This window comes from Tasmannia lanceolata, unplaced genomic scaffold, assembly GCF_043159265.1.
Source record: "Tasmannia lanceolata isolate RefF3 unplaced genomic scaffold, GAP_Taslan_0.1 ptg000048l, whole genome shotgun sequence".
Taxonomy (NCBI): domain Eukaryota; kingdom Viridiplantae; phylum Streptophyta; class Magnoliopsida; order Canellales; family Winteraceae; genus Tasmannia; species Tasmannia lanceolata.
The window spans coordinates 2041856-2063025 of NW_027518725.1; the positions used below are offsets into that span (position 1 = coordinate 2041856).

At 37.4% G+C, this 21170-nt stretch overlaps 1 protein-coding gene across 2 annotated transcripts; it reads left to right on the forward strand.

Annotated features, from left to right (window-relative positions):
• The first annotated feature begins 1078 nt into the window (after window positions 1-1078).
• LOC143864406 (protein PSK SIMULATOR 2-like) lies at window positions 1079-20232 on the forward strand. 2 transcript variants are annotated; one of them, XM_077375342.1, is made up of 13 exons: window positions 1079-1492; window positions 1585-1869; window positions 5292-5617; window positions 5752-5844; window positions 6190-6280; window positions 8711-8804; window positions 10814-10911; window positions 11424-11493; window positions 15315-15412; window positions 15651-15767; window positions 19145-19221; window positions 19373-19417; window positions 19604-20232. In XM_077375342.1, the coding sequence occupies exons 2-13, from the start codon at window positions 1606-1608 to the stop codon at window positions 20091-20093; spliced, it is 1863 nt and encodes a 620-aa protein (XP_077231457.1). In that variant the 5' UTR covers window positions 1079-1492; window positions 1585-1605; the 3' UTR covers window positions 20094-20232. The 2 variants fall into 2 exon arrangements, with proteins under 2 accessions (XP_077231457.1, XP_077231456.1); XM_077375341.1 differs by having other exon boundaries at window positions 1080-1492; window positions 15312-15412.
• Window positions 20233-21170: the final 938 nt, after the last annotated feature.

Here is a 21170-nt window from a genome sequence, read left to right on the forward strand (position 1 = left end):
AGAAGATTTATTGGGTACATTGTGACCCGACACACAAATGGTTTGGATCATCCTATGAAGTGGGCCCCACTATACTTTTAAAAAAAATACTGGCTCAAATGCTAGGGCCAATCTCATAGAAATATCATCTTTTATTTACATTATGTTTGAGGACGGTGATAATGTGGGACCTTATTATATTTTCTCATGTGCTAAAGTAATGTGGCATGTGTACTCACATTTCTTATTAGTGATCCTAGCACTTGTTTTTACATATATTTTGTAGTGGAATAGGTAAGAAACTAAGAATGTTAGCAATGTCAATATCAGCATAGACACGACAGAGTAAAGAACCTAACTACTCTGTTGACATTTCAAAATTAAGAAGATACATAGCTTTCCGACCTAAAAAATAATGTTATAATCTGATTTTACTATAAGGCCCTGTTCGGATTGCAAGGAAAAATATTTCTGTTAGAAAATATTTTCCTAGATTTAAAGGGAAATCATACCATCAGAGGAAAATTTGTTCTTTCCACAATTTAGAGGAAAATGATATGAATAGCGTTAATTTAGAGGGATATTATCATGAATTGAAGGTCCCTCCGAGTAAAAATTGAACTGGGTGGGTTCAGATTACGGAGACGGATGTTGGCACAGACATGTTTTTCTATAAGTATACGAATTTATCTAGTCTTATATTATTTAAACAGTTGAAAAAGGTAACCGATTAAAAAAGAAAAGACGAGCTGAGTTCGTGTAATTATCAAAACATGGTAGTGACCTTCACAAAGAAGAAGAAGACGGAAGTAAAACATGCCCGGATTAAAAACTAATTAAGAAGTGTAAAACAAACCGAGTAGTGCCATTATCAAATCATGGTAGTGCGGATATCAACTGCTTGTGTAGATTACCAATCTGCCATTACTCTCCGACCGTAGTTGACACGGAAATACAATTAGAAGGGCATTATTGTAAAATCCTACCTCAAAGGGACATTTTGGTAAAATCAAACTCCCGCCACTAGCATTGACTAGACTTGTACCGAACCAAACGTCGGGCGAGCTGAGAGAGATGATAAATTCGCACCCCCTGTAGAATAATCCGTGCCCTTATAACGTGAATTGTGGCAGACTTTAACACAAGAGTGGTGTGAATTATCCTACAGTGAGTGCGAATTTATCATTACCCAACACAAATCCGTAAAAAGTCTTACAAATCAATAAAAAGTCTTACATTTGTTCCTCTGCATTCATTTCATACACGAGAATTCTTCCCTCCAATTCTCCCCCAAAAATTTCCTCACAAAACCCTAAAATTCATCCATCCCAAATCAAATCTCCCACCAAATTCTCGTCATTAATACCCTGATCTTATTCAATCCTTTTCCCCTGTTTTTCTCGTACACGATTTTGTTCTTTTGGTACTCAGAGAACTGATTTCTATCAATTTTTTCCCGAATTAGGGTTTCTGGATTCAGTAAAAACCCTCAAAATTCATCCACACAATTCTCGTGAGTATCCTGATCTCATTACAGTTTTCCCCTTTTTTTTGGTAATTGGAGAGCTGATTTCTATGATTCTATCTATTTTTTTCTTGAATTAGGGTTTGTAGATTCAGTAATCAATGGGTGGGGTTTGTACGAGGGGAATGGTGGAGAGGAATCCGGTAATTCCTACTAAGAATTTGGGATCAGATGAGCATTCAAAGAAGCTAAAAACGATGAAAAGTATAGGGAAAAAGATGGAAGAATCTGATCCAATTTCTGGTGACCTAGATTCGGATCTTATGCCAGTTTATGAGAGGGGTCCGCGGGAATTCGATTCGTGTGAGCTTCGATTGTCCGAACCTTGTAAATTGAGGGCACCGTCTCGCGCAGTGGCGAGTAAGGTAATTTTTTTTAGTTGTAATGGTGTTTTTAGCTTCTGTGTGTTGATTTTTTGGTTTTGGTTTGGAGAATTCAAGTTAAGATTTTAATAATTTTCTTTAAGATATATGTAATGGGTAGTGTATGATTTTGATGTATGTTGCTTTTCTGTAGTCTGATGGCCTGAAATTGGGGGCATGTTATTTGTTCCCTTATTTCAGTATATGTTTTATTGTGATTTTTTTAAAAACAAAGAATGCAAAAAAAAAAAAAAAAAAGTCAATTTTTTGTGTAAAAAGTTATGTTTGAATCATTTTACCCATTGATTCAAAACTCCCTCGCGTCATTGTTGACTTGGATCATCCGAGTCGACTCCCTTTTGCCTTGGCCGCGTTCTTATCCTTGTCCGTGTTTTGTTCTGGAAAGTCAATCAAAACTCCTTTTTGACTCTCCCAATCTATGACCGCGTCAATCATTTAATAAAAAATAAAATAAATTATGAACGTGTCAATTGAGTACTGAACCGCGTCAACCGAGGACTCGACCAGGTCATGCTGAGTTGACTAGGATTTGCTTTGGCCGCGTTTTGACTCGCATTCGCGTTTTGAAAGACTCTGATGGCTTGAATGCTGGGCGTGTTATTTGTTGTCTTATTGCAGTGTATGTTTTATTGTGATTTTTTGAAAAAAAGAATGGATTGAGGAGTCAATTCTTTTTGTAAATATTCAGTTGGAATCATTTTACCACTATGAATTACGGTACAATATCTACGCTGCCAGTCGCTTTGCTCATGTTGGGATTGATTTTGCTCCTCTTGTCCCTCAACTTGCAAGCCAAGAAGCAATTTTTGCGATGCCCCTGGAATGCACTGCTAGTGTATGAAAACAGGAGGGTTTGAGCCTGTTGGGTAACTGGACGAGGCTTTGTGTCTCAACCTTGAAATTTTCAGGTTTTATCCAGCTTAACTGGAGAAAAAGAAAACAAAGGAAGAAATACAGTGTATGGAAACATAACTATAAAAACCTTTCTGTAAAACATCTGAAAGCACAAAACCATGCTGAATTTTTTTCGAATGTGAAAGTCTGAAATGTGGTATGGTCGGTTGAAATAAGTTCCAGATTAGTATCCAGGCCAGCTGACAACTTCTCATGGCACCACTATATCTGTGCATCGTTTTAATATGGCTTGCATACTATCCATAATTTTGATATATTTTTTCTGAAGCAGTGGCTCTTTAACAGATTGAGGGGCTCCTCGGAGTCAGAAAACACAATGTTCTGCTGGAGGAGCTCCATAAATGGAGCAAGGAGGTGTTTGGGAGCCTAAAAATGAGAAAATGTGAGCTATGAAGTTAAATTGCAATTTTAAATGCTCGGAATAGGACGACTCCCTTTTGCTTGAAGAGAGGGCCAGGCAATCTAAGATCTGTATTTCTTTGTGTGATTTATCAAGAACCTATTTTGGACAGAGGTTTAAGGTGTCTTGGATAGCTGATGGTGGCAAGAATGTGGTGTTCTTCCATCACATGCTGACAACTTGGGCTAGAAGACAGTCTCATTGTGGATGGTATTGGATATATTGTGGCACGGAGGCCTTAATTTTAATATCTCAGAAATTTCTGTGAGTTAGGGGGAATGGCTATTTATGATAGAGACTCACCATCCTTGTGTAAATGAGGACTTCAGAGAGGACTTAGGGTTATCTTTCTTAAAGGTGGAGTTCAGAAGGGTAGTGTTCTTTCCAATGAGGTCAAGCCTTTGAATATTTCTGTTGTTTTGTGTTAGTTTCGATGCAAATTATTAACCATGTCAGCAATCACTTGACACCTGTCAACAGCTTATTTCTTAGTCAAATAATCCACTCCCAACCCAACAATCTACTCAAAGTAACTCAATCTTTCACTACAACCCTAGCAGTCCACCCTTTTAATTTTCCCCTAATCCTCCAACACTTATTTCCTATTCCCTAACCTCGTAGTTCTCCTAATTCATCATAGTAAACCCAACCTATTGCCTAGTGTTTGCTGTGTTAACTCTGCACAATTAGTCGCATTCCCTTATTGGTCCTACATCAATTGGTATTAGAGCCTAGATTGCCAGCCACCATGGCACCCACAGTGGGAGGACTTACCCAGGAAGACTCACCGAGCGTGAGAAAGAAGAGTTACTCTTCAAGATGGTCGAAAGAGTAGGTATCATCGAGCTACACATGGGGGAGAGAAGAAATTCCGCTACTCCAAGGTGTGAAGCTACTGATGAGCTTGGCAATTTTGGTGAGCAGAGAGAGGATGATGTCCACAGTCAACTTGAGTGATGAGGTGCGTGAGTTGCTAGGGCTATACAGACACGACTTCACTAACTTCATTGGAGACATCACTAAGAAGGTCTGTGTGGACGCTCCTGGCTTTAGCCGTGACCTCGATCCACAGTCATTTGTCGATTGGCTTGATGACGGAAGACTGAAGTGTCTGATTTGCTAGGATGAAGCTGGTCAGACATGCAAAAGTGAGGTGGACGAATTTGAAAAATCAGCAACACACATTCGAGCAACCACCCATTATTCATTTGGAAGAGATGAAATTATGGCTCAAAAGTAAGTACCTCCCATTTGATTTCTATAATGAGTTATATGATCGGATGGTGATGTTCCGGCAAGGCAATTTGTCCGTCAATGAATATATGCACAAATTTGATGAACTATCTATTCGGTGCGAGACCCTTGAGAACCCAAAGCAAACCCTTTCTCGCTTCAAGACTGGGTTGAGATCTGAAATCTGGAAAGAAATGGCTACTTTGTGCATCTACGATCTAGATGATTCTTTCCAGATGACTTTGAAAATCGAGAAATGAGTCAGTCTACCTTGAAAAGGTTCAACCCTCAGTGTGAAACCGCAGCCATAAAGGCCTCAGATGTGGGGTGAGCCCCCAACCCATCATTCAGCAATGCATACAATTTAAGTCTAGTGGACCTCGAACAAAACTAGTAGCACAATCTATGGTTAAAGTGCCTGTGAATGAAATGACAAAGAAGAGCAGTGGTGAAAATGTGGACTCTTAACAGATAGGTGATGGGGATGCTTTTTTGAATGGAGATTTGCTAGAGGAGGTTTCTGTTAATTCTTTTGCACTGTATCTATCTACTCCCTGAGAATTCGCAGGGCCATGCTTCTAGTGCAATCGATTTCTAGTCTTGGTTATGGGGTTCGATAACTAATTGAGCTCTGGATTTTCCTTTCATTATTTAGAGAAATTCTCTGCTTGTTGAAATTGCTGTTGTGGGATACCTCCTACTTGATAATTTTTTTATTTTTCTAAAGACATCCATACGTTGAGAAATAATTTTATTGATTGACCTTTGGAAATCTGCTGTTACTGATTTTATGAGCAATCAAATTTTGTTTTCTTTCAGTATGTATCTCCGAGTTAAGTTGAATTGCTTTTTATAGGTACCTGAGATAGGCTCACTCTTGGGAAGGGCTGGAATTGTGGGCCTTGAGCGTGCTGTGGACGTCCTGGATACACTCGGAAGTAGCATGTCAAATTTGAATCCTAGTGGAGGATTTGTTTCTGGGATGGCAGCACGGGGAAATAAAATATCCATCCGTGCTTTTGAAGTAGCTAATACAATTGCCAAAGGTGCCAATCTGTTGCAATCTCTTTCAGAGGAAAACATACAGTTTTTGAAAGAAGAGATTCTACATTCGGATGGTGTACAGCGATTAGTGTCTACAAATATGGAGGAGCTACTCAGCATTGCCGCCTCTGACAAAAGGTGCCTTGAGAGAGTAAATTGTGTGAACTTAGAACTTTGAACAATATTATAGGTCTTTTAACGTTGTAGTACCTTATACTGAATGGTAGCATTCTATTTGCTCATGCCTTACTATGTATATTTTCTTGTTGCAGGGAGGAGTTGAACGTCTTTTCCAGAGAAGTATCTAGGTTTGGAGACCTATGTAAGGATGCTCAGTGGCACAACTTAAGTCGCTATTTTCAAAAGTAAGGTAGATAGTTTATAGAATGCTGCTCGATAGTTTAGAAGTCCTGTTCCTGAATTTTACTGATGCAGAAATTCATACATATGAAGGGATTGGCTAGGGACCATCGCGGTAGGCATTTCGCGGGCGGGCTGTTGCATGAGAAAGCAGCCACCTCAGATGAATTAAATGAATTAGACAAAATCTGTTGAAAAGTGAGCCTATGTGGCTGCTCTCTCATGCAACAGCCCGTCCACCAAATGCCTTCCTCGATGGTCCCTAGCAAATCCCACTTATGAAATACTTGACTTCCTTCCATTAATGAAACCGGGCTTATATTTTTGAAATACTTGTTTGATTCTTACAGGTTGGATTCAGATCTTACAGCCCAGAAAATGGTTAGAGAAGAGACGGAAGCAACAATGCAACAGTTGACGAATTGGGCTCAACTTACTTCTGTAAGTCTATTTTCGTGCCTAGTGAAATCTCCTATGTTTTCATTTTTACGTGTGTTCCTTTATGTCCCTGGAAATTGCAGGGATTTATTTTACTGCGGGATTTATTAGAATAGGAGAAACTTTAAACGGAAACAGTTGGATTATGGTCCTTAGCTACATGTGTACTGCTTGATTACACATAAAATATTATTTTTATTTTGATTGAAAGGAAGTTCATAATTACATGTTTAATATTGTATTTTTTGTTTTTTGCAAATGCTTTCTTTCCCAAATAATAGGTACACTTTCCTGTAAGATGGTCATCTCTTTTTTTTTCCCCCTTCGTCTTTGCACACTGCTAGCCAGTTTTGCAAATGCTTTCTTTCCCAAATAGTAGGTACACTTTCCTGTAAGATGGTCATGTTTTTATTCCCCCTTTGTCTTTGCACACTGCTAGCCAGTGATATGTTAATAATATGCTATTTAGTTTTCTAGGTTTATTTATTTTTATTTATTTTTAATTTTTTTTGTGGATATGCGTTGGGATTATTGGAGAACACAGATCAATTTTTGTGTTACTGTATGTGATAGAGTACTGACTATCCAAGTGTTTATCAGCATTATAGGTTTCCTCAAGATGGTTTCTGCATTTAAAAGCAGTGGATGAATCATAAAATATCTTATTGATTACCTGATTACATTATGTCAGAAAACATTAGCTGGAGTCTCTAAGGAATCTTTGGCGCTCTTTTCCCTTCCCCCTTGACTTCTCTCTGTTGTATATTTTGTGTTCTTTGCCTTCTCTTGTATTGACCATCTCGGTCTTCTTTTCTCTCTCTATAAAATTGGTTATCATTTAAAAAAAAATAAAAAAAAATAGATATGTAGGTTGTGAAATAGCATCGGAAAGAGGGATGCGAGGTTTGTCCCAAGGGATGCGAGGTTCTGTTATTGAATCTATAAACAATCATGGAAATGGTTGGAGACATGAAATGAACTCCGAACTCAAATTGAAAGTGACGCGATGCTAAACAGTTCTGTAGAGCTAATATGGGTTGAACCAGCAGAAATTACTGAGACAAACCAGAGGGAAAATGGTATGAAGTGTAGCAGGAAACGAGCGACTAGTGGGGTTAAAACCCGCACGGGAAGGTCAACGGGATATGTGTCCCAATGATTAATGAATTGATATGGAATATAAGTGGGGTTCAAAATAAACCCTATGTTTGTAGATTGAAATGTTTGATAAACTCTATAATATTATATTTGTTGTCATTTCTGAACCTATGACAAATGTTGGGACAATCAATGATAATCCAAGCCAGGTGATTTGGTTTATAGTGGACTGGAGGTTTAATCTTTAGGGGTTACTGAATCTCATTTTTTGAAAAACATCCCATACTATTTTTTGTTGATTTCTTATTGACTGGTGGTATCAAAGGATATTTTATGACGTGTGAACATAATGGATGTATTCACAAAAAGTCCACTGCAGCATGGGGAGTGCATGCACATTTTTATTTGCATTGAAATTTAATATTCAATCTCTTCTTGTCTTTCTGAGAAGATTTGTATTTTTTTCTTCAAAGTCAAGGTTGTCATATTTGTAGCGAAGGATATAAGTTCGTATCTAAACTTGTAAGTTGTGCATATTGATTAGAGTGTGGCCTTATATGCTAGACATTTAGGCTTTTATGCTTTGATTGTTATTTGTTCCTGGCCTTGTAAGGTTTTTTTTCTTAGTTATGAAGTTTCACCATTTATATGTTTGGAAAAGAGAAAAAGGGAACTTTTCTCTCCCCTAAATATCACGAGTATTTATATTTTGTCAGTACATTATTTTCTTTTTTATGAGATATTTCAAATAAGAAGTTCCAGTTTTGCATCATTGCTTCTGTTGACCATGTAGTACTTTTGATTACATTACTACTTGCAACCCATATGGCTCTGGAAACATGACTATGAATCAAATTATTATCATGATTATTATATTTTGAATATTGGTTCAAATATCTATCCATCTATTTATCTATACACGCACATGCGCACACGCACTTCATTATGTATACATGTATATATTGCGACTTCATTATGTCTAGCTCACAGTGTGTCATGCATGGAAAATTAGAACTTACACATGTGGTTCACTGTATGCTTGCAAATTTCTATGCCTTTGTCCACTTCAGCCATCAACTTAATGAAGAGTTGCTGATTTTATCAGATATTTTATTTAGTGAATATTGTCAGCATAATTATCACAGCCATTTGTCTCTATGTTTGTTACATTTTCATCTTTGTGCTCATCAAGAAAATGACAATTGATTTTATGATCATGAGATCCTGTTATTTAGGTAGCTTACTTTTTTTTAATGGTTATTTAGATAGCTTACTTCATTTATGACTTTCATTGAAAAACCTAACTAATTTTAGTACCGGATTTTCCATGGATAGGAATTGTACCATGAGTTAAATGCATTGGACAGATTTGAACAAGATTATCGGCGTAAGGTTCAGGAAGAAGAGTCTTTACAGGTCACTCGAAGAGGTGAAACACTTAGCTTTTTTGGTCAACTTTTGAAAGAATGGTACCAGCTTTATATTGTCATCTTTCACCACTTTTCATGTTCTCATCAATAATCTCTGTGATGGTTGCATGACAAATCATGTATTTGTGATCCATGCCAATGGATTAGTCATTAATCACCTCATACAATAGGACCCTGGACCCACACATGTTTTGTTGGTGAACTGATGATAACCTTCGAAGGAGTTTCAGTTAGTGTGGATCATTAGGAGTCTTTTGTTTAATGAATGCTGAGTAAATTACAATTAGCTTAATTTATTAATATTATTAATATTTTATATAAAAGAGCTACAATAGTATCAGGCTTGCCCAATATGCTTAATGCAACTCCGGATTATAATACTCTCTGGATAAATGTATCTTCTACACTATGTCATTTGCTTCTCCCTAATCCCTATACGTCCTTAAAGGACACATCTCTACCACTAATATAATCTATGCTATCATCAATTATATGGTCTGTCCTTCATGGGTCTTGGCCTGTGCTTTGTAGTCTGTGTGGTAACAATAGGGTAATCACCTCAAACAGAAGGTTGTGGGAGAAGCCGTCAGAAAAAAAAAACTAGGATAAAGCGTCCGATTCATTAGTCGTGGATCCCTACTGACCTGATAATATTTCCAGTAGTTAATCCCTTTCATATTGGTACATCCTAGATTTCTATGAGAGCTTCCATCTGAAGAGCTTGAGGGTGTCCGTGGGTGGTGCACCTATCTAGCCTCTTAATAATTAATGTACCCATGGTTTTAAATTTTGGCTACTTGCGAAATGAAATCCACTTGAATTCGTTAAAACACCAGATTGCGTCCGAAATTTCAGTATTGCATTAAGCATACAGTGAACAACCCCAAGAATACCAGATTGCGTCCGAAATCCTCTTGAATTTGTAAAGATACCTCATATGATACTCCATGCCACCATTCATAACCCTAAAATTTTTTTAGGGGCTGTTTGGATGCACGGATTTTAGAATCTTGGATTTCCTCAAAATCGTAGGTGGGAGACGAGAGAAGAAGCAGACCAGCCGTTGCATTTCTCTTCCGAATCTTGGATTTGAAGTAAGAAATCCAGGTTTTAGAAATCTCTAAAACCTGGAAACATGGGATGATCTCCTACTCTCTTGCTGACGGAAAAAATCCAGGTTTTAGAAATCTCTAAAACCTGGAAACATGTGATGATATCTTACTCTCTTGCTGACGGAAAGAAGGGCGAGAAATCTGAAAACGACGGCTGGTCTGCTTCTTCTCTTGTCTCTCACCTATGATTTTGAGGAAATCCAAGATTCTAAAGTCCACGTATCCAAACGGCCCCTTAGAGATTTTTCTCTATTTGTCTTCTATTTTCTATTGCTCTTGTGGAGTTACCGGCGTCTATTAAGCTCATGACCTTTAAGACTCTCATGCACCTCTATCGTGCCAAGTGTCTAGTACCCAAAGATATTATTTTCCTTAAATAGATAAGCAGAGTGCCTCCCAAAGAAGGTATTATTTTCCTTGGATGTGTAAGCAGCGTGATACACAATCCCTTTCATCACATTTGATGTTTGGATTTTGGTGTGTAGCAAGCAATATGGCTCATCTTTTCTCACGAACCCTTTTCCCTTAAAAGATTTTTTCATTTGTTGGAGTGTCATGGTTTATTATTAAACCTACACCATCGTTATATGATTGCAATTTTGACAATTTCTTGGAGGGTGGTCGCTTATTATGACCTTATATGATTACAAGTTTGAGAATCTATTGGTTTGTTTTACCTTTTTAACAATATTCATTTGGATGATAATCTTAGTTGGCCTAGATCAAATTCCAACAGTCTTTCATTTCCATTCCTTAATTCTATAAAATGCAATTCATGTGTGTAACCTTCATTGCATATCATATGTTTTACTTTATTTTTATGTAACTGTGTTTTTATATCATTCACTGATAATTGAAGTATGACATTATAATTAACAAATACTTTCTCTTTTCAGGAGAGAATCTCACGGTGTTACATAGTGAGTTAAAACGCCAAAGAAAGCTTGTAAAGGGATTGCAAAAGAAATCTCTTTGGTCCAAAAATTTGGAAGAGGTATATGATTACACGGATACTTATTCGTCAGTTACTGCAAATATGCATTAGCATCACAACTTTCAAGGAAGCTTTTGAAGTATTGCATCTCCAATTTCATTTATTGTATTTTTCTTGCAACCCTATCTGACTTGCCATTCTCTGCTGCCCTTATTCTTGTAATAGGTTTATTTTATTTTATTGTTTCTCAACTCAACTCAACTAAGCCTTTGTCCCAAACTAGTTATGGTCGGCTAATGAATCCTTTAGAATTTTCTATCGGATTCATTTCACAGAAAAGTGGCAAAGTTTACGGCCGGCTGCCAACCTAACGCCTTCCCTCCTCCTTTATCCTGGCTTGGGACAGGCTGTGAAAACACAGGCGGAGTTTTTATTTTATTGTTTCTACGAAATTTATTTTGTAATGTTGTTCCTTTCATGCATGGGACGAATGTTTGTATATGGCATTTAATGTTCCACGCATTTGCTCAAAATAAACTTTCCTAATTAAAGTGACATGGAATCTATTGCAGGTCATGGAGAAACTTGTTGACATTGTTACCTTTCTACATCAGGAGATCAATGGGGCCTTTGCCAATAATGGTATGTTGTAGAATTTCATCGCAATTGGAATTGACAACACTGTAAATCCTATATGCACTTGTTATATTATATTATGTGTATGTAGATCTTAATGTACATACCCTCATGTATATCCAAGGAAATATCACGGATGGATTTATATACTGGTGTTTGGTTTTTCCTACTAAGAAAATAACACATACACAACTCAAGTCAACTCAACAAAGCCTTTGTCCCAAACTAGTTGGGGTTGGCTAAATGAATCCTTTAGAAAAATTTCATGAAAAATAACACATACACAAATAGATAAATTTGGTTTTCACAATTTATTTATTCTTTTGTGTTTTTGGTTTTCTCTTCCCCTTTCTTCTTCGTCTTCTCCTGTTGCTTTCTATCACAACCATTCCACACCTACCATGTCACTATGACTGCCATTGCTCCATCACAACCATAATCAGTTTGCCATTGTGACTGTAGCCATCATTATCATTACCGCTGTTCCCATTCTCTCACCATCGCTCTTACCATCCCTACATCCAGTTCAGTCACTTTCTTCCCAGAAAGATGGGGTTTTATGGCAAAACAAATTCTTGTGTCAGGTGGTTTTGCAATAGCCAAATCCTCTTATAAACCGCACAGTCATGTTTTCCTTGTACCAGCAATCTAAAAACTGCTGGTGTTCTAGTTGGTTCACTACCAATCGTGATGGATCTTACCAACAAAATCATTGATCAGCAGAGGAGGCTTTCTTGTGGCAGATTTTGGTTTCAAAATTTTGGGGTTTATTACTAATTTTTTTGTAGGAAATAAATATTTAGCTAAGTTAATAGGGTATCACTTGTATTAGTATATATATATATATTTTGTGGGTGTGGAGTGGGGTTGGGCATTTATGTCTTTTCTTCAGCCATCAAGGGTTTAACATAAATACACAGGAATCAACCATCATGGTGTGATAATTCTATTCTCTCCAGCGTTTTCCCCTTCCTCTCTTTTCTGTTGTGTTCATCTTCCTTGAATTACAACTTAGTGTCAAAGCAAGATTTACAATTGTTTGTGTATGCAAATCAACCACTGTGACTGATCGCACCATTGGTGATGTCATCAAGCCGTAAGACTGAAACCATCTGTCGTACGGCCATGGTTTCAGTCCGAAAAACTTCAATAGAGAGGGCATATATTTCTCATGAATTTGGTATTTTTTCGAGAATTTTTTGAGACCTCCATAATGTGTTTCTGATTTTTCTAGAAAAAATACATAAAAGTGTAGTTTTAGGGTTGATGAGAGAGAACCCTCCGCACTTGATCTGCTAAGAGGGGAAACCTATCCCTTTTGGAACATTTTTTTTTGATGAGGATCACATTAGTGGTGACCTTGCTTCGATCGGAGTCCGATTGAGTAAGTTCTTTTCTTTTTTTTTTTGAAAATGATATCATAATACCATTCAAAAAGAAAGTTATATTGATTTTCGTGGTATCCTATTGGGGCGTCACGCCCTGTTTTGGGGATTTTTTTGTTGAAATCTACGTTTTAGTCAGCTTTTGACCATTTGGAGGGTTGAGAATCTCACTCTAAGGTTGGTTTCAGGCAATCTCCTAACTCCTGTGGCATCGGCTGCTGGATCCGAAATGAGCTCCACTGTTGCTGTTGTGGGATTCTGTGCAATGTGTTTAGACCATGGTTTTAAATTTCGGCGTTGGCTAAAACCGAAATTTCGGCCAAAATCCCGAAATTTCAACCGAAATGCGGTAAAAGCCACAAAATTTCGTTTCTTTGGGCCGAAATTTTGGCTGAAATTGCCGGAATTTCAAGATAAAATAATATTTTAATAAAATTTCGACCGAAATTTCGGTGCATTTCGGTTTCAATGTTGGCCGAAATCCGAAATTTCGGTCGAAATTTAAAACCATGGTTTGGACCCTCTACGGGTTCCTTTGGGGACAATCTGAACAATCATATCACAACTGTGAAAGTAGATGGAACTAAGTAGATGAAGATGGCTTTCCGTTCATCAGCTTGGACATCCAAATGTGTTTGTAAATTTCATTTGAAATATAAATATATACACATATATTTGGAAATCCCTTCGATAAGACTGTTAGAAGGTGTATGTATATGCCTAAGGGCATTATGGTCTTTGTACTCTTTCTCTCTTAATATAAATACATAAGTGAGGGGGGGGGGGGGGGCAAGTCTCCAACTCATTCTCTTCTCTCATCTTCTCTCTTTCACCATGGTATCAGAGCCCATGGTATTAGAGCCCTAGGGTTGTGGTGCCCTAGGGACCACCATTAGAAGAAATCCTCTTCTTCCTCTCTTCCATCCTACACCCTCTTCCCCTTTCTTCTTCCTCTCCTTCTCAGTTTTATTGTGATAATAAGGCCGCGATTCATATTGCTACAAATCTAGTCTTCCATGAGCGGACTAAACACATTGAAGTGGATTGCCGTTTCATCCGTTGGAGAATCCATAATGGGGAGATATGCACAGTTTTTACTAGATCAGTGGATCAGCTGGTTGATGTGTTTACCAAATCCTTAAGTAAGGCTAAGTTGAGCGTTATTTGTAACAATCTGGGAATGTATGATATATACATTCCAGCTTGAGGGGGAGTGTTAGAAGGTGTATGTATATGCCTAAGGGCATTATGGTCTTTGTATCCTTTCTCTCTTAATATAAATACATAAGTGAGGGGGAGCAAGTCTCCAACTCATTCTCTTCTCTCTTTCAACAAAGACATTTATCAATTCACCTAATTAGTTTTTAGAGGTCCGTGTTGTGATCGAAACCATAAATAACTTTCCTCTTTTAGAGGTGGTAGATTCCTTATTGGGCATCCGTATTGATGTCGTGGGCATGCTATAGTCCAGCATACCTGAATATGATTCCGAATCGAGAACCATTGTAAAGAAGACCAAAACTACAGAGTGGGCCCATGACCAATATGAAAACTTAAATTTCTTTATCTAATAACTTTTACATATGAATTTCTTTATCTATCAAATACCATACAAATGTAAATTTCTTTATAACTGTTAAATATATTATACATGTAAATTTCTTTAGACTCCATATTGCATGAACTTTTACCTCCACAATGTCAATCCCTACTAGGGTCTGCATATGATTGAATAACCTGGGAGTTATAATTGGAGAAAATTCTCTAATGAAAGTGTATAAAAAAGGCGTGGTAAGAATGTACACATCTTGTGAAGATAAAGTTTCCTTCAATTATCAAATATTATTTTAAATGTAAATTTCTTTAGAACTGTTTACCATCACATGAGAAAATGCACTCCCTTCAACATTGGAAATTGAACCCTATTGTTCTTGACATGCGCGGCAATGCCTGTCACTAGGTGGTCGATGTTGTTAAACCATTATGAATGGTGTTCTTGCTCTTGTGATGGTTTCTAAATTATTTCTTGCAGTTTCATCTTAAATTTCCATCATTTGTATACGCTTATGTGGTTTTACATGATTTCTACCAAAATTTCTAATTGAAACCTACACGTTTCCGTAGTGACGGAAAGCGTACTGAAACCGAAACCCATACTGAAATCGAAACCTTAAACCTTGAGTTCTACAAGATCTGTCATTGTACAAGGTTTATAAACTTAATTGCCTAACCACAAGGATGATACCTCCATAATTTGTAAAATTAAAAATAAATAGGCATGAATATACTAAGAATTGATTCCTGCCATTTGTTAGGGGTGGATGATTTGTGGTGTTAGGGGTGCTCATATTGTTTCTCTATCTCAAACCCAATCTATTGTGTTATCATCACCTTTGAGTGGATGCATCTGATAATATTTATTCTTTCTTCGAATTATAGCAGGTACTAAATTGGTCGACAAGAGAATATATCCCCAAAGATTGGGCGTTCTTGGTCTTTCTTTGCACTATGCCAACTTAATCAATCAGATTGATAATACTGTGAGTGTAGTAACTGTGTTGGTTTTAGTTTTTTTGATGTAGTCAATATAGTTGCTTGTGTTCGTAGTAAGCGCGGAATCGGAATACATTTCCATGAAACATTGACCAATATTTTCTCTTAACTTGATATTGATTTTTTTATATCTTAAACATCTAATGCCTTAAACATCTAATGCCCTATATTTTCTCTTAACTTGATATTGATTTTTTTCATATGTTAAACATCTAATGCCCTCAGGTATCTCGACCATGTTCCATTCCTCCTAATACAAGGGATACATTGTACAACGGATTACCATCCGATGTTAAAGTGGCTCTGCGTTCCCGGTTACAGTCATTTCAAGCCAAGGAAGAGGTATGTCTGGTCTTGATAATTTCAGTCTCCCACAAATGGGTCATTCTATTGGGTGATTCCCTATCACTTTATGAATTTGGTTATGCACCAATTATTTCTATTGTCTGATGTTTTTTTTTCATTAAATTTCCTTTATTGTTTGACCATGAAAATCCATGTAGTAACTTCTGAATTAAATTCAACCTGTCTAGATCCCTCTGTATGATGGTGCGATCTGACACTATGTTTGTTCTTTGTATGGCACACTTATAAGTTCGCTGTGACATCTCAAAGGAAACTAAAGTTTCAGTTGAGATAAAAAAGAGATAAAACTTTTGCTTCCAGTGTTTGATGGTTGTTATTAGTCCATGGGAAGTATTTGCCCTCATTGTGCCACTGTTACAAGCATAGTTGTCAAACTCTTACGAGTCAACTCTCGAGTTGAGTCGAGTCGCCGGGCTTTCGAGTCGAGTCGCCTCTGTCGAAAACTCTTACGAGTCATCTGGTGACTCCTACGAGTCCCTCCGAGTCGAGGAAAAAAACTATTACTCATACGAGTCGAATCGAGTTGTTGGGCCTGGGCTTTCTTGCTTTGATGGTTGAAAACTTGAAAGTAGGAACATAAAACTTAATTATTTTTGTTCATGCAAGTTACAAGCATGTAATTATTTACTAGTAGATGGTGGGCCCCACGCCATCAAAACATGAGATGTAAAATGGCGGGCTCCAGTCAAATGCATAGGTTTGGGTAGGGATGGTGGACACCATTTTGTCAATAAAATTATGGGTAAAATGGTGGGCCCCACTTTCTACATTGGTTTGGGTAGAGACAGTGGGCCCCACCAATCCTAGGCATGGTCATTAAATATTGGGCCCCACCCCATCATAGCATGACGTGTAAAATAATTAGTCCAAACCATTCAAAAAAAAGTTGGTCCCACGGTGTATGTATGGGTTTGGATAGAGTTGGTGGGCTCATCAGATCAAGGGTAAAATAGTGGACCCTACCCATGCTATTCTTGGGTATCGAATATGAGCCCCACCCCACGCAATCAAAATATCAAAACATGATGTAGGGGAAAATACTTTCTCTAGAAAAGGTGAATGACATTTGGAAAGTTACGTGCTTAGTATATATTACGGATAGATGGATATTTTTGGCTCAGTGCTTAATCTATGTTCAATTATGTTATATATTTTTTTACATGCTTCATCTTTTGAGATATAATGATAATTTTTTTAACTACATTTCTACTCTTTTCAAAAACTCTTACGAGTGACGAGTCGAGTTGAGTCACGAGTCATAAAATTAAGAAATCGAGTCACGGGTTGACAACTATGGTTACAAGTAACGATAATTTTAGGAAGCATATTAATGTAATAGATATGCAATTCCTTTAAAATAAAAGTTTTACATCTTTTCAGATTTCACAGTGTACAAAATGTACTGTTAAATTTGTAAGCTCATTTATGTAAATCTTTAATCAGAAACAATTAAAAGCAAATGGCTACAGAAAAGGGTACATTGGGGATATTATCTACATCTAATTCTCAGTCCTCTGGAATCTCACCTTCTGTAGCTGCTGCCGTTATGGAGGATATGCCTGTGTGGTAGTTTCCTAAGTCTTAAACTTTGTCTATTTATAGGAGTGACATGTGATCTCGAAAACTCATCGGAGAATTTGTATTGTAGCCAACATAGAAGTTTACAATTAAAATATTGAGAAAAATGGTTATATTATCCCCAACTGATTTTTAAGTTAACACAGCCTTATGGTAAAGGAAAAAAATGTTGCGCAGAGTGACAGAACTACCTTCAATGTTCTCACATCCAATGTTCTCAGAACCATCCATCTTACAATTAGTTTTGTTTTCAATACAGGAGTTTTTATATAACGATCTTGCAGATGTGTGTAGCAAAAACAGAAGCCAGTAGGGCCCTCATTATTGTGTGATCTAAACCGTTCAAAAGTTGGGCCCCGGTGTAGATAGGTTATGCCCTAAAGTCTTCTGCATAGGATGATCCTAAATTCCTAACCGACCGAGCTGTTGAGGTTTCTATAAGATGCCATCCATTTCAAACCTCTATAGATCAGAGGATTTGGATCATGCTATGGAGAAGAATTTAGGCATGGTATATCTACATCAAGGCCCAACTTATGAATGGTTTATGTCACCCAATAATTTGAGCCCCACTACCTTTTTTTTAGTACACACGCATGTCCAGTTGGCCCCCTTATAAAACTTTGCAAAGACAGAATTCATTCTCAATATGAATTGTCTTCTTGTGTATTCATGTGCACTCGTATGATTACGATTTCAGTTGTAGCACAAAATGACCTAAAGAAAAATCATGGTTGCAAAGAGAAACATGTGATAGGAACAAAGAAAATCAGATCAATGCACTTGTGAATTGTGATTGTAGATCTTGGCGATACTTCACATTTGGAGGCATATATTAAGAAAAGAAGTAAAACGAGAAGAGGAAAGGGGAAAAAAGAGAGTTGTAGGGTTTGTAAACAGAAATTACAATAACGTCATTCATGATGATGGGTGTTATCATAATTCATAAAACTAAACATGTTATAATCTCAACACCCACTATATGACAGACAATATAGCAAGAGAAGGTAGCGGGTCTCTTTGTTTGTATGTTGCTAACTTACCAACTTCTCCAAAAGCTTAAGCTGTTGGAGAAAGGTGTTATTTATCTTTTATACTTTAACACTCCCCCGCACGTGTGGCCCACTTGGCAAACACGTGGCACATGTGGTCCCACTTTGGGGTAACCATCGCATGTGGATTTTTGCTATCCGGGAGGTTTGAACTCGAGACCTTTGGCTCTGATACCATGTTAACTTACCAACTTCTCCAAAAGCTTAAGCTGTTGGAGAAAGGCGTTATTTATCTTTAATGCTTTAACATATGTGTTGTCCGGAAAGAGGAGGACTCAATGATTATTCGTTCGCCGGAACCAGAGGTGAAGATTTTGGTGGATAGGGATCCCATAATAACTTCTTTCGAGGAATGGGCCAAACCCGGCCATTTCTCTCTGTATGAGGATTTCGTAAATGTCGACTCTTTTATATTTTTGTTTCTTCATTTAAATAAGTTCTGGATGACTTAACAAATTAAATTAATACGTCGGTGCTGTAAATGACATTTGTCAATAAATTCACTCAACTTATGTCTATGTGAGAGTTTTGCAACCAAGCTAAAGGAGAACTTCATGGAAAACTGTTTCCTGGCCGGATTTATTCTTAGTAGGCCTGCATACTATCGCTCTTTATCATTCACTTCAAATAGTTATTATTAGCTTGATACCGAGCAAATGTGATACTAGAACTGAGTTTTTTTTATTTATAGTCCTACACAGCTCACGATATGGTTGTCTGCAGCTTACGATTCCCCAGATAAAAGCTGAGATGGAAAAAACACTCCAGTGGATCGTCCCCATAGCCACAAATACAACCAGGCGAGTTGAATGAGTTTAAATATTCACCAGCGGAGTTGGTGACTTCTACGGCTTCTACTGTGTTCTTATTTTATGAACAGAGATGCCCACAATTTCAATTCTCTATTATGTAAATCCGTTGTACTAAGGTTTTTTTTTTTTTTGGAACCAGAGCACATCAAGGTTTTGGATGGGTTGGAGAGTGGGCAAATACTGGGTCAGTTAAGGCATCCTTTTAAGTGCTTCATCTTTCATTTTTCTTTGATCTATGTAGTTTTAATTTTTAGTTTTATTATGATGGGTATCCTTTTCTTGGAATCTGAGAACTGGCTAACATGTTTCTATTCCTCCACCAGAGATTGTACAAACTCTAAATTCAGTTTAAAATTTTGTTGTGTGGCAGCATTGAGTTTCACAAGAAGACATCCCCACAAAGTAACATGATCCGCATCCAGACGCTCTATCATGCACAGAAAGAGAAGACAGATGAATACATACTTGAATTGGTAACATGGCTTCACCATCTTGTCATCCAAGTAAAATCCAGAGATCACAGGTTCAAGTCCCTCGTACCCTTTCGCTCCCCTGCCCAAAAAGGCTCCCCCTTATCGCCCGAAACTCTACGATACCCATCTCTTACCTGTAACAATAAAACTAAAATCTCTCAATTGTCTCAAGAAGATAGAGAGATGTTACAAGAGGTGATTTACAGAAAGTTGATTCCAGGAATAAGCAAAAGCCAAGAGTTTGTTATCAGCAAGAAGAAAGGCAGCAAAGATTTGGGGTTGAGCAGGAGTAGTGGTAGTTCTCCAACTAAGAAATCAAGTGAAAGGATTAAGGTTTTGGATGCAATGGATGGGTTGGATGCACCTGAGACCTCTCCTGCTCTTTAGTATACTGATCTGCATAGCTTTATTTTTCTTTTGGTTCCTCATTTTTTTCTCTCATATGTATGTATTAAAGGATTGTGTATATGAATAATGAAATTGAAATGATTTTTATAACAAATGCTAGTGGCATCACATTTGAAGCGATACGTCTGGAAGACTTGAGTTGCATGATTAATGATCCCACACTAACGGAGGTGTAGAGATTTCTTCAAATAATCGAAGATTAGTGAAAGAAATATGCTTTTAGTGGATGAAACTCACTTGTCAATGAAAATCTATCCTCTTAATTGACTTTACTTTGATGTCCAATAGAATGCTTTTATGCAAATGTTTTAAGGGTGAATTTTAGTTGTCTTTTTTTCATGGAGGTTGACTGCACTAATGATCGCCGACCGTCGATCTTTGATCCTATATGACAGTGTGATCTCAACCATTGATCTAGTTGACAATAAGAGGCAACGCAGATCGTCTTGGTACCAGGATGAATGGAGATTTGATCCATAAGATTAACTCCACAAAAGATTAAGATCAAAGGTTCAGATAATCCTATCAAGATGTGAGCGATGGCCCAAAAGATCATAGATCAAGGGCTCAGATCATCCAATCAAGATGTGAGCAATGGCCCAAAAGATCATAGATCAAGGGCTCAGATCATCCAATCAAGATGTGAGCAATGGCGGAAAAGATCATAGATCAAGGGCTCAGATCATCGTATCAAGATGCGAGCAATGGCAATGGGTTGTAGTTGTGGTAGCTTAAGGGATCAACTGACCTGATTACATACATGTGGCACAGTTTGGGCCAGTTTTAAATTTATGGCTCACCTACAACCCATTGAAAAATCTTGAATTATAAAAGGGAACTGTACAAAATGCCAAAAGAATTTAAAAAGAAAAAGGAGAAACACAGAAACAAAAAAGAATTTAGATTACTAAAAACCATCAATCTGCTCGTAATCTACTATGGTTTTTGGAAATTGATATTTCCGCTCCCCTTTTAGACCTATCCACTCCAACTTGGAGTGGATAGGTCTAAAAGGGGAGCGGAAATATCAACTCACCTATGCTTTGGATATTTCCG